At 37.0% G+C, this 11,258-nt stretch overlaps 1 protein-coding gene across 1 annotated transcript; it reads right to left on the bottom strand.

The window, feature by feature from the left end:
* Positions 1–7,355: 7,355 nt before the first annotated feature.
* On the bottom strand, positions 7,356–10,054 carry LOC122004740. Its single transcript, XM_042559582.1, has 6 exons — positions 9,341–10,054; positions 8,533–9,164; positions 8,260–8,435; positions 8,154–8,172; positions 8,024–8,067; positions 7,356–7,924 (listed from the first exon to the last, which is right to left on the bottom strand). The coding sequence occupies exons 1-6, from the start codon at positions 10,052–10,054 to the stop codon at positions 7,356–7,358; spliced, it is 2,154 nt and encodes a 717-aa protein (XP_042415516.1).
* Between the last annotated feature and the right edge of the window lie 1,204 nt (positions 10,055–11,258).

Genomic DNA, 11,258 nt, shown 5'->3' with positions numbered 1-11,258 from the left:
CAAAAATTATGTTAAGGTGAGCCCTATTTCGGTTGGCCGTAATCACCCAAGCGATCGAAACTTCAGAAGGTCAAAAGGAGCTGGAAAAGAAAATTGAAGGTGCCTCCGAGGTGACCCAGGCGCCTCCGCCTTCTTCAGGTGAGAGGGCACCCTCCATGCCTTGAGGGTGCCCTCCATAACTATCCGAGGCACCCTCCATGCCTTGAGATTGCCCTCCATAACTATCCAAGGCACCCTCAATGACATTGAGGGTGCCCTCGACCAATCAAAGATGACCGTTTCAGCGTCGCATTGGAGGCACCCTCCATAACTTTATCCATCACCGCGCTGGAGGCGCCCTCAACGTTGTAGATAGAATTTCTATGAGCTATAAAAAGGCCCTTGGAGCTAGGAAATAGAGAATCAACTCTTGTACTAACTTCCTAGCAACTCTTAGAGCTTTTAGTGTGTAAAAGGCTTCTCCGCCTTCAAAAAAGGAGATTCTTAGTGAGCTGTTCAACCGTCTTGGATTAACAACCACCCATGTTGTAACCAAGTCAACTGCTGGGTCTTCTTTAGTTCTGTTATTTTATTGTTGTTGCATTCCTAGAGTTGAAAGAATGAGGAGGGTATTTTTTTAGTTTCAGGTTATTCACCCCTCCTCTCTTGCCGGCTCGCTGTGCCAACAAGTGGTATCAAATCCCAACAGCCTCAGAAGGACTAATCGCTGTCTGAAGCAACAAAGATCAAGACAATGGTCGGTGCAAGTATTCACCCCCCAAAATACGACGGAGACTTCGCAACATGGAAACGTCGAATGGAGGTCAATCAAATTGGCAGCTACGTCTCCGCCAAAGATCTCTAGGAGAAGTTCCTGGAGCTCCACGATGGTACTTCAGAAGTGAAGTTAGCAAGGCAGGACATCCTCCGAACTCAGCTAACAAATCTCCGGATGACCAATGGAGAAAATGTAGCACAACTCCAAGCATGAATCAAGGAGGCGATAACTCAGCTAAACAATCTCGGAGAATCAGTAACAAATCAAGATTCGATCCGGTATGCGCTCAACGCCTTCCTGAGAACTTCAAAATGAGTGTCCTTAGTAGATGCATACTACATCTCTAAGGTCTTTGAGGTAAGTACACTAGAAAATCTATTTTCTACTTTCGAACTTCACGAATCTCGAATCACAGATTCAAAAGACATAGAAAAGACAAACCTCAACATTACCCTAAAGGCAAGAATGGAAGGTCAAGAGTCTGAGACATCCATCGATGAAGACGAAACAACTCTACTGGTAAAAAGGTTCAATAAATTTCTTAAGTCTAATAAATTTAAATCGCAGTCAAGAAGGCATCAGTGAAACAAAAGGATCGTTTGTTGCTACAACTGTAATGAAGAAGGGCATATCAAAGATGGATGCCCAAAATTGAAGAGCAAAGATAAGGAAAAGAACAAGAAACCAGCTTGGTCCAAACATAACCTCAAAGTCACGTGGGATGATTCATCATCCTTCGAATATGAAGTCGAAGCATACGTCGGACTAGCCCTTACGACAATCCATCCAGAAGAAGATGAGACCAACTCAAAGATGAGCATAGATGAAGGGGAAGGATCATCGGAAGAAAGCAGCAATGAAGAGGGAGCATTAGCACTTATAGTAAGTGAGGTACATACTCTTTCACCTGAGCACTCTTTGAAGTTCATTAAAGTACTTTCAAAAGATTTAGTAAAAATAGAAAAAGAGAATGCTGAGTTAAACAGAATGTTAGATAACTTCAAATTAGAAAATGAAAAATTAAAATTGTAAATTGAAAATTTGAAAACAGATATATGTTGTCAAAAACCAAACAATTTTCAAAAGTCAGAACTTAAGATTTATGGAAAATTAAATTGATGCATCAGAAAATATCATGGAAAACTTAGAAGAATACCTAAAGGATATGTACCCCCAGATATCTAACCAACCCAATAGGAAGGAACCTCTATTGGGTTCCAAAATCATATATCTAGATTAAACCTTCTGTTAATCAAGACTTTCAGAAGAAATTAAATGTTTAAATTTCTTAAAAGACTTTGTCTAGAAGTGATTAATGATCAAATAACCAAGAAGGTCTAGTGCCTCGCCACAGCCTGAAAGTCGATTATCGATTTAAATGTTTAATTGACAAACTGATATGCAATTAAGATAACGCTTTTAAATTCTTGTCAACAAGTTAAACTTTTCAAATTCATTTTGGAAATTTCTAACTTGGAAATTATTGTTGGTGCAATATTCCCTAGGTCAAGGGTGACCTGGTTGATTGAGCTTGAATTGGGTCAAGTTTGAGTCTTGATGTTTGAGTTTCGATGTTTGACAATACATGTAGACAACACATGGAGATTGCAGGTGCGATTGTTCATGTGGGGAGATTGTGAAGGAGAGTCAAGTAGGTCAAAGGGATTGACTGGATGCTTGACTGGAAAGTCCTGGTGAGTGAAGCCAGGCAGTTGAGGGAAGTCCCGATGAGTGAAGCTGGGCAGTTGAAAATCCTGGTAGGTGAAGCCAGGTGAAAGACCTAGTGAGTGAAGCTAGGCAGTATGGGAAATCCTGGTGAGTGAAGCTAGGTGAAAGACTTAGTGAGTGAAGCTAGGCAGTATGGGAAATCCTCGTGAGTGAAGCCAGGTGAAAGACCTAGTGAGTGAAGCTAGGCGGTAAGGGAAATCCTGGTGAGTGAAGCGAGGTGAAAGACCTAGTGAGTGAAGCTAGGCAGAAGGGAAGTCTTGGTGAGTGAAGCCAGGCACAGGAAATTCAGATGGATCAAGATTGATCGGACATCTGGTGCTGGGAAGTCCAAGTAGGTCAAAGGTATTGACCGGATACTTGGCACAAGGAAATCCAAATGGGTCAAGGTTGACCAGACATCTGGTGGAAGTCCAAGTGGGTCAAAGGGATTGACCGGGCACTTGGTAAGGGAGTCCTAGCAGGTCAAGGGTGACCGGATGCTAGCCATAATGAACTAACAGGTCATGGTTGACCGGATGTTGGTGTAGAGGACTTTAGACTTGTTTTTAGGCAAAAACAGGAGCTGAATCAATCAGCCGATCGATTGGCTCATGCCCAATAGATCCGCTGATCAATTGGGTGAGTCCCCGCAACAAACCTCCTCCCAATCGATCAGTGGATCGATTGGGGAGAAGTGTCACATGAATAGAAAGCCTCCCAATCGATCAGCCGATCGATTGGGAGCCTCCAATCGATCGGGCGATCGATTGGGAGGTGCGTTTTGACGCGATAAGCCCTGGATCGATCAGCCGATCGATCCAAGCAATTCCAGAGAGAACAGAGGCACTCTGGATCGATCGATCGATCGATCCAAAGCCTTCCCAATCGATTGGGAGCAATCCAATCGATTGGGATTTGACCGTTGGTGCAGGTTTTAACCGTTGGCGTGCGATTCCTTCGGCACTTCTTCGATTCCACTCCACAGGTGATCATGACAGCTTCTCCACAGCATTTTTCCACTTTCATCGCCAGTTCTTGAAGGATCTTGGAGAGACATCCAAGTCAAGAGGCGTGTCTACAACAAGAAGAAGAAGCTAGGGTTAGAGTTTCATTGTACAAATCTTGTAAGCTTTTCCTTGTATTTGTTTCTCTTTGTTTCTTGTTGTATTGAGAGTATTGTTGGGCTTCTCTATCTTCGGTAGTTACTGAAAAGGAGTGTTTACATAGTGGCACTACAACAAATATAGCTTTTTACGGCGCGCAAATATGCTATCCACGGCGTGCATTGCGTCCTGTACAATGATAAGCTGTTGAAAGTCTAAAGATATCCACGGCGTGCAATAAATGCTGCAATTGACGTAATCGCGGCGTGCAATGCATGCTGTTGTTAGTGCCATCAATGGCATACAATAAACGCTGCAATTGAAGAATTCGCGGCGGACAATGCGTGCTGTTGTTAGGGTAATAAATGGCGTGCAATAAACGCTGCAATTCAATTATTCGCGGCGTGAAATTCATGCTGTCATTAGTGTTATCAATTTACAATTGAAGTATTCACGGCATGCATTGCAAGCTGTTGTTAGGATTATCAACGACATGCAATGCACGTCGCAATAGATAGTATTCACGGCATGCAATGCATGCTGCCGTTAGAGTTATCAACAACATGCAATAATACACACAAAACACAGAAACATAATGTGCAAAAACATAAAATGTCGACACACAAAATGCAGAAACAAACACAACTTGCAGAAACATAAAATGCATCACACTTAACATAACATAGCAAGAGTTCACTTAGTAACATGATTTGGATCCAACAAAAATGTATGACTTTCAAATAAGTAGAATCTATCTCACTCACACAAAACTACAAGTTTAGACAGCCATGCTACTGTGCTTCCTAGTGCATCGTCGAGATAAAACATTTCATCATTTGGTCGTATCAAGTCTACCTTCTCCACCAGAACTTTATCAACCCAAACCTTCCAACAAGATCCTCCAAGAGGAATGTGATGCACTTTTGCTTTTGGATCTGTGGATGCAACTCGACCTTCTGCAACAACTCCCTCACCACACCAATGAAGTAACTTACATTTATGATTATCATGGACAACTTCACTATTCACATTCTTCAGCTTTGCCTGCATATCGTTAAACAATATAAAATTATTAATATGACATGATGCTTAAACAATGGACTTTTGGTTTATAAGGCATACAATTTGAATATAATTACCTGAAATTGTTTTGCACCATTGATATCAATATCATTCCCAATACCGCTACTAATGCCACCACTAGCAACCTAATTTGACACACAAATTATGTCAAGTAATGTCATCATGTAATTAAATCCAATAATTTAACTATACATACTTAACTTATTTTATCTAATGATGGTTAATTTACTAACCTGTTCTTCATCATTTCGTTGCCTCATACTTTGGAGAAACATGGACCTCATTTCTTGCATTTCTTGTTGAAAGTTATTCATCATACTTTGAAGTTGCTTAATAGTTTCATTTTGTTGAATGCAAGCTCCAGTTTTTGATGGTGTAATTCCAAAGCCCAACCCACGCACTCTACCTCGAGCTTCCTTGCCAAATACAATGCTAATTGCGTCATCGACAATGCTAGTTGTATTTAAAGATTCAGGTGGGCATTCTTCTATTTTTCTCTATCAAATAGAACAAACAAATAATTTTTTAGTAAATAAAAAAATTTTCTAACGTTTTACAAAATTCAAAAAGATAGTTTTATTACCATTTTCTCTCCAACAGCTTCACTACTAGGTTGCCCATTTTTTTTCTTGTGAGCCTCAATCCAAAATTTTGATCTTGTAATTGGTGTATCTGCAGGACTTTTTTTTTTCCTTAAGTATGGAACATATAGAATATATAAAAAAATCATTAGAAAAGAAATTTAAAAGATGTATCATTGCTTAAATAAGAAACCTTTAAAACAAACTATCCATAAAGTTGTATAAATAATAATATTTACCATCATGTTGGCTAAACGGGCATAACCTCTCCGGCTCATTGTATGATTATGGCCTTGTTTTACCCTCATTTCTCTAAATTTGGCGCTCTTCTCCTGAGAATTAAAAGATAACCAACAAGGAAAAATACAACCATGAGCAGTAACAATCTAAGAAAAAATTCATAGTAAGGATACAGATTCTAAGATATTAAAAAATCTAAGAAAAAATTCTAGCATTCTGTTTGTTAATTCTTGACAAATCTCTATCTTCATTTCACTCTTCAATTTTGCTGCACGCTATTTTACAAGGAAAAAAAAGCGTGCAGAAAACTGAGGCCCAGCTGGCTACCACCAAGCCAAGAAAAGCTTGAGCAGCTACAAGTGAGGCAAATCTTCTTAGGCTGTAAGCTTGCTGCAGTATTGTAGTTTTATATTGTTCAATTTTATTTGCTAATACATCCGGACAGATGGATAAGATTTGAAAGTTGGTCTAATATTGGAAGACTACAACCTTCCAATATATACACCATGCTTGAAATAAACCATGCTTGCAGTATAAGTGAGGCAAATTGCTTGAAATAAACCATGCTTGCAGTATATGCACCGTGCACTAAAGATGGCACCAGATTAGATTGTCACACTAATGGAATTACTAAAGACTACCAATATCTTTACCAGATTAGATTGCAAACACATACTACTGTGGCAATCGGATATTACTAAAGCTGATTGCTAATACCAGATTAGATTGTCACACTAAAGCTGATACTAAAGCTAATACCGATTGCCAAATAATATCAGACTACCAATATCTAATCTGGTGCTAAAGATGGACAAAATCAAATTCGTAACGGAATTACTACAAATGGAAGAGAGGTTAGAATATATAGTTAACCAAAATTACTACAAATGATTAAAGTGAGTGAGCATATGATACTACTTATTGATTTTGGTCCACAACAGTGAATTAATACTTACTTGAAAGGAAAGTGACAGTGTCTTCTTTACAAAAATGTCCCACTGATTTTGGTCCATAAATTCGGGCTTCAAAAGGCTAAGATCTTGTGAAGCTGCTTGGCCAGTATTAACTTCTCGTATAAGTATCTACAGCCTGGACTTTCTATCACGCCACAACTTACCTAACTTTTGAAAGATTGTTTTCTTTTCCCACTCCTCAACATTAAAATGTAGCTGTAAAATATAAAGCATGAATATATGACTAAATTTTGTTATAGAATTGGAAAATAATAATTCAGTGATAGATGACATTACCTGAAGACAACTCCACATTTTACTTTTCAAATCTTCATCTACGTCATTCCATCCATCCAATGTATATGGAACAAATTCTTTTACCATACAACCAAGAAAAGATGCATACTTCACCGAATTATCTCCAATTGGTTGTCCGAACTCATTACACTCTAGCACTTTGGGATTTTGTTGGCCACTAACCAACATCAACTTTGATGGACCTCGTCCCTTTTTCCCATCAATTTTACTGTCATCAACCGACTCTTTACCATGCAAAGGTTGTGAAGAATCAGAGGCAGTGTTAGAGTCCATTCTCGATAGTTGATTAACAATTTTTTCCTACAAAATAGCATAAAGAGATGTTGAAATGCATAAGTGTACTTATTAAAATAAACCAAGAATTAAAAAAGGATTACAATATATCACCTGAACTTCAACTATAGATTCTCTACTGCATTTTTTGCCCATTTTTTTCATCATTTGAATGCTAAATAATGACCTGATAAAATATGTAATATGACATGATGCACCACTGAAATATTGTAAACTAGAACAAAAATATATTGCAAAAGTAAATAAAGAGAAGTGGAGTTTGAAAAGAACATTTATTTGTTGAAATAAATAACTATAAATCTACATCTGAAAAGTTCAGTCATGGGATATCAATAACATCAATTCCCTCACACTCATTTCTGGAATATGGTTCTTTCTCAGTAATGTTAATCTTAAGTCTAGACACATCAAGAGGTTTTGATGATGTATATGCATCCTCTTCAAGCAAATCCATGTTATGAATACCTCGAGGTGGCGCTTTTAGCAATACATACCAATTTGATTCATCATTTTCCCTAGAATAGAAAACTTGCTTTGCTTGTGATTCTAAAATGAAAGGATCATTTTCAAAAGTCCTTAGTCCTTGGTGTAAGTTGACAAGTGTAAAACCATCATCCATTTTGATACCAGTTCCAGGATTAGCCCAATCACACCTATAAATAGGTACTTTGGAAAAATAATAGTCTAGTAACACAATATCTCGTATAACCCCATAGTACGATTGTCTTCCTACTGTATGTGAATCAGTAGAACTAGATTGCCAAATAGTATCAGCTTCAACTGAAACACCACTATCTTGTGTCGACCTTCCAACATCAATTGTGTGGAACCGATGTCCATTTATAATATAACCTGTATATGATATAACATGCTTTCTTGGACCATGTGCTAGCCATTGAATTCAATCTGAAGAGTTATCAAGAACATGTTTTGATAACCATTGAGTAAATGTTTCCATATGTCGTTTTTGTAACAGTGTTTCATTACTTGAGAAACGACGATCTATTTGTTTAAGCTCCTCAATGTGCATCCTATTTAAAATCATTGAAAAGTGATTGTTAAAATATATGAATCATGCAATACACCAAGAATATTAGGGTTGCAATTTAATACTCACTGTATGTAAGGATCAATTTCTGCAGTATTGAACAACACATATCGATGTGCTGCTTATAACAAATGTTCTTCTAAAATAATTTCTTTTCCTTGAGAAATGGGGCGACCTTCCACTACTCCATTTTCCAAATCGTCATTCTGATTAGATCGGAGACCAATACAAGCAGCTTTTTTTATATAAGCACTACAAAATCGCATTCGTTCTTCTGCAAGGTAACACTTAGCTATGCAACCCTCTGACCTTGCTCGGTTCTTCACATAGCCTTTAAGCATTTTCATAAATCTAAATAATTAAAAATCACATGAAATAAATGTTGATAGAAAAATCTAAGTTGTTGTATGATATTAAAGTAGTAAAAAGATAGATTATTATTTATTACCTTTCAAATGGATACATCCAGCGGAATTGAACTGGCCCACATAGGCGAGCCTCTCTTGCTAAATGAATTGTCAAATGAACAGAGATGGTAAAGAAAGCTGGTGGAAAGTACCTCTCCAACATGCATAAAGTTTCAGCAATATTCTCTTCGAGTTGTTCTAGACGGTTCCTATCTAACACTCTTTGACATAACTCATTGTAAAATGCACAAAGCAAAAATATAGCATTACGTGGACCTTTTGGTAAAAGACTTCTCAATGCTACTGAAAGCAATTGTTGCATAAGAACATGACAATAATGAGATTTCAACCCAATAAGCTTTCGTTCTTCTAAAGAAACACAGTTACCAATATTTGAGCTATAACCATCAGGTAACTTTATTTTCTTCAACCTAGAACAAAATACGTCCATTTCTTTTTTAGACAATGTGTAAGGTGCAGCCGGCAAGTGATACATGTTTTCTCCTTTTTCTTGAGGATGTAATTCTTTTCTAATATTTAAGTTCCTCAAATCTTTGCGAGCGTTAACACCATCTTTTGATTTTTTCTTTAAGTTTAACATTGTACCTATGATATTCTCGCAAACATTCTTTTCAACATTCATAACATCTAAGTTATGACGTAGCAGGAGCCCCTACAAGTTTAACCATCAACACATTTCATATATTAGTTCAAGATTCAAAATAAATTGTGCATAAAATATAAAAAATTTATAAAATACAATTAATAGAGTGCAAAATAACTTACACTCCATTATGGCAAATTGAAAAATATTGACTTCTTCTTCCACATTTGAACTGGTTTTTGAACTTTTTTTGAACCATCACGCTCCTTCCTCTTTTTCTTTGTATTATTGATATCTTTACCCATTTTCTTTTTACCCCAGTCATTTTCAATGTCTTTCAATACATTAAGAATTTCTAATCCATTCAGAGGCCTAGGTTTTCCTTTTGTCTCTTTATTCCCATCAAACCACTTCTTCTTCTGACGGAATGGATGATTAGGAGCAAGAAATCTCCTATGCCCTAAATATGCAAACTTTCTACTATACTTAAGCCACATAGAAGATATGCCTTCACCACATATTGGGCAACCAAATTTCCCTTTTGTGGCACATCCAGCTAAGTTTCCATAAGCTGGAAAATCATTGATTGTCCACATCAAAATAGCTTTCATATTGAACACTGACTTGCTAAATGCATCATACGTCTCCACACCAATGTCCCATAACTCCTTCAAATCCTCCACTAGGGGTTCCAAGTATACATCTATATCATTTCCTGGTTGCTTCGGGCCTGGAATCAATAATGTCAACATAAGATTTTCCTTCGCCATGCACATCAACGGAGGAAGGTTGTAATTTACTAAAATAACTGGCCAACAACTATATCTAGAACTAAGATCACCAAAAGGGTTGAATCCATCTGTTGCAAGACCAAGCCGGAGATTTCTAGGATCTGATGCAAAAGCTGGCCACTTATGATTTATCGTATCCCAAGCTATTGAATCAACTGGATGACGCATCATATGATCATGACTTTTATGGTTGGAATGCCAAATCAAGTCTTCAGCCTTTTGTTCTGATTTAAACATCCTTTTCAATCTTGGTATCACAGGAAAATACCGTAGCACCTTTTCAGGAACTCCTTTACAAACTTTGGTGGTGACTTTGTCTACCTTCCATCTTGAAGAACCACACTTTGGACATGAGTCCAAATCTTTAAGCTCCTTTCTAAAAAGACAACAGTCATGTGGGCATGCATGAATCTTCTCATATCCTAAATCAAATGGTTTTAACAACTTTCTCATTGAGTAAACATCCTTTGGAAGTGTGTTTTTTTTCTGGAAGCATGTCACCTAAGATCTTAAGGAGCTCATTGAAACTATTGTCAGTGTGACCATTTGTAGACTTGAAATTGTATAATGTAACGATTGCTGACAACTTCGTGTAAGTTGTACAACCAGGGAAGAGAGGAGTTTCTGCATCTACTAATAAATCAGCAAATTCATAATCTCTTGCCTCAGACATAGTGTGGTCAACGCTTTCATCAGAGGCAAAGGCATCTTTATATAAGTTATATGCCTCTCTAGTTTCATCCTCCTCTTCCTGAACTCCTCTTGAACTACTTTGACCTTGAAAATTTGGAGTATAAGTTTCACCATGGAAGACCCAAATTGTGTAAGAAGGATTGAATCCGTTAATAATTAAGTGATCGTACACTTGGTCAAATTTCATATACTTCTTATTTTTGCAATGTTTGCAAGGACATAAGATTACTTCACGTGTTTTGGCATAGTTCCTAGCTTGTGTAAGAAATTTTTGAACCCCTTCTTCATACTCGGGTACAAGCCTTGAAGGAAGATGGATCCATTCCTTATCCATTTTGTAAAAAATGGTCCTTGATACTAATAAAATAATCTGAAAAAATAAATAAAAGGAAATTATCCTATTTTTATAAATAATTTTAGTGTTATAATATTTAATCCATCAAATTTTAGAAAAAGATAGACTTATAAAAAAATGATATACAATAGAACAAAAAAATTATATCTGAGTATTATCAACTTACATATATTACTCAACTCAAAAACATAAATAAAAGTATCAGCAACCTAGTAAATAAATTTTATACTAAATCAACCAATTGTGTTCAACTTCCAAAGGTTGTAAATCAAAGTATAAATTCACATCCAATATCTTAATTATGTTTATGAATACATAAAAAAG

This window comes from Zingiber officinale, chromosome 1A (genome assembly GCF_018446385.1).
Source record: "Zingiber officinale cultivar Zhangliang chromosome 1A, Zo_v1.1, whole genome shotgun sequence".
Lineage (NCBI taxonomy): Eukaryota > Viridiplantae > Streptophyta > Magnoliopsida > Zingiberales > Zingiberaceae > Zingiber > Zingiber officinale.
The sequence above is the reverse complement of the archived record's forward strand: the minus strand, read 5'-3'. Positions and strand labels throughout refer to the sequence as shown.

Excerpts from the sequence above, each read along its gene's own strand:
- LOC122004740 (XM_042559582.1), bottom strand. The coding sequence starts at position 10,054 with ATGCGTCATCCAGTTGATTCAATAGCTTGGGATACGATAAATCATAAG. Across the intron at positions 8,436-8,532 it reads TGGATGTATCCATTTGAAAG|ATTTATGAAAATGCTTAAAG; the intron begins GTAATAAATAAT and ends TTAATTATTTAG. Across the intron at positions 7,925-8,023 it reads AATAGATCGTCGTTTCTCAA|CACATGGTCCAAGAAAGCAT; the intron begins GTAATGAAACAC and ends TTCAATGGCTAG.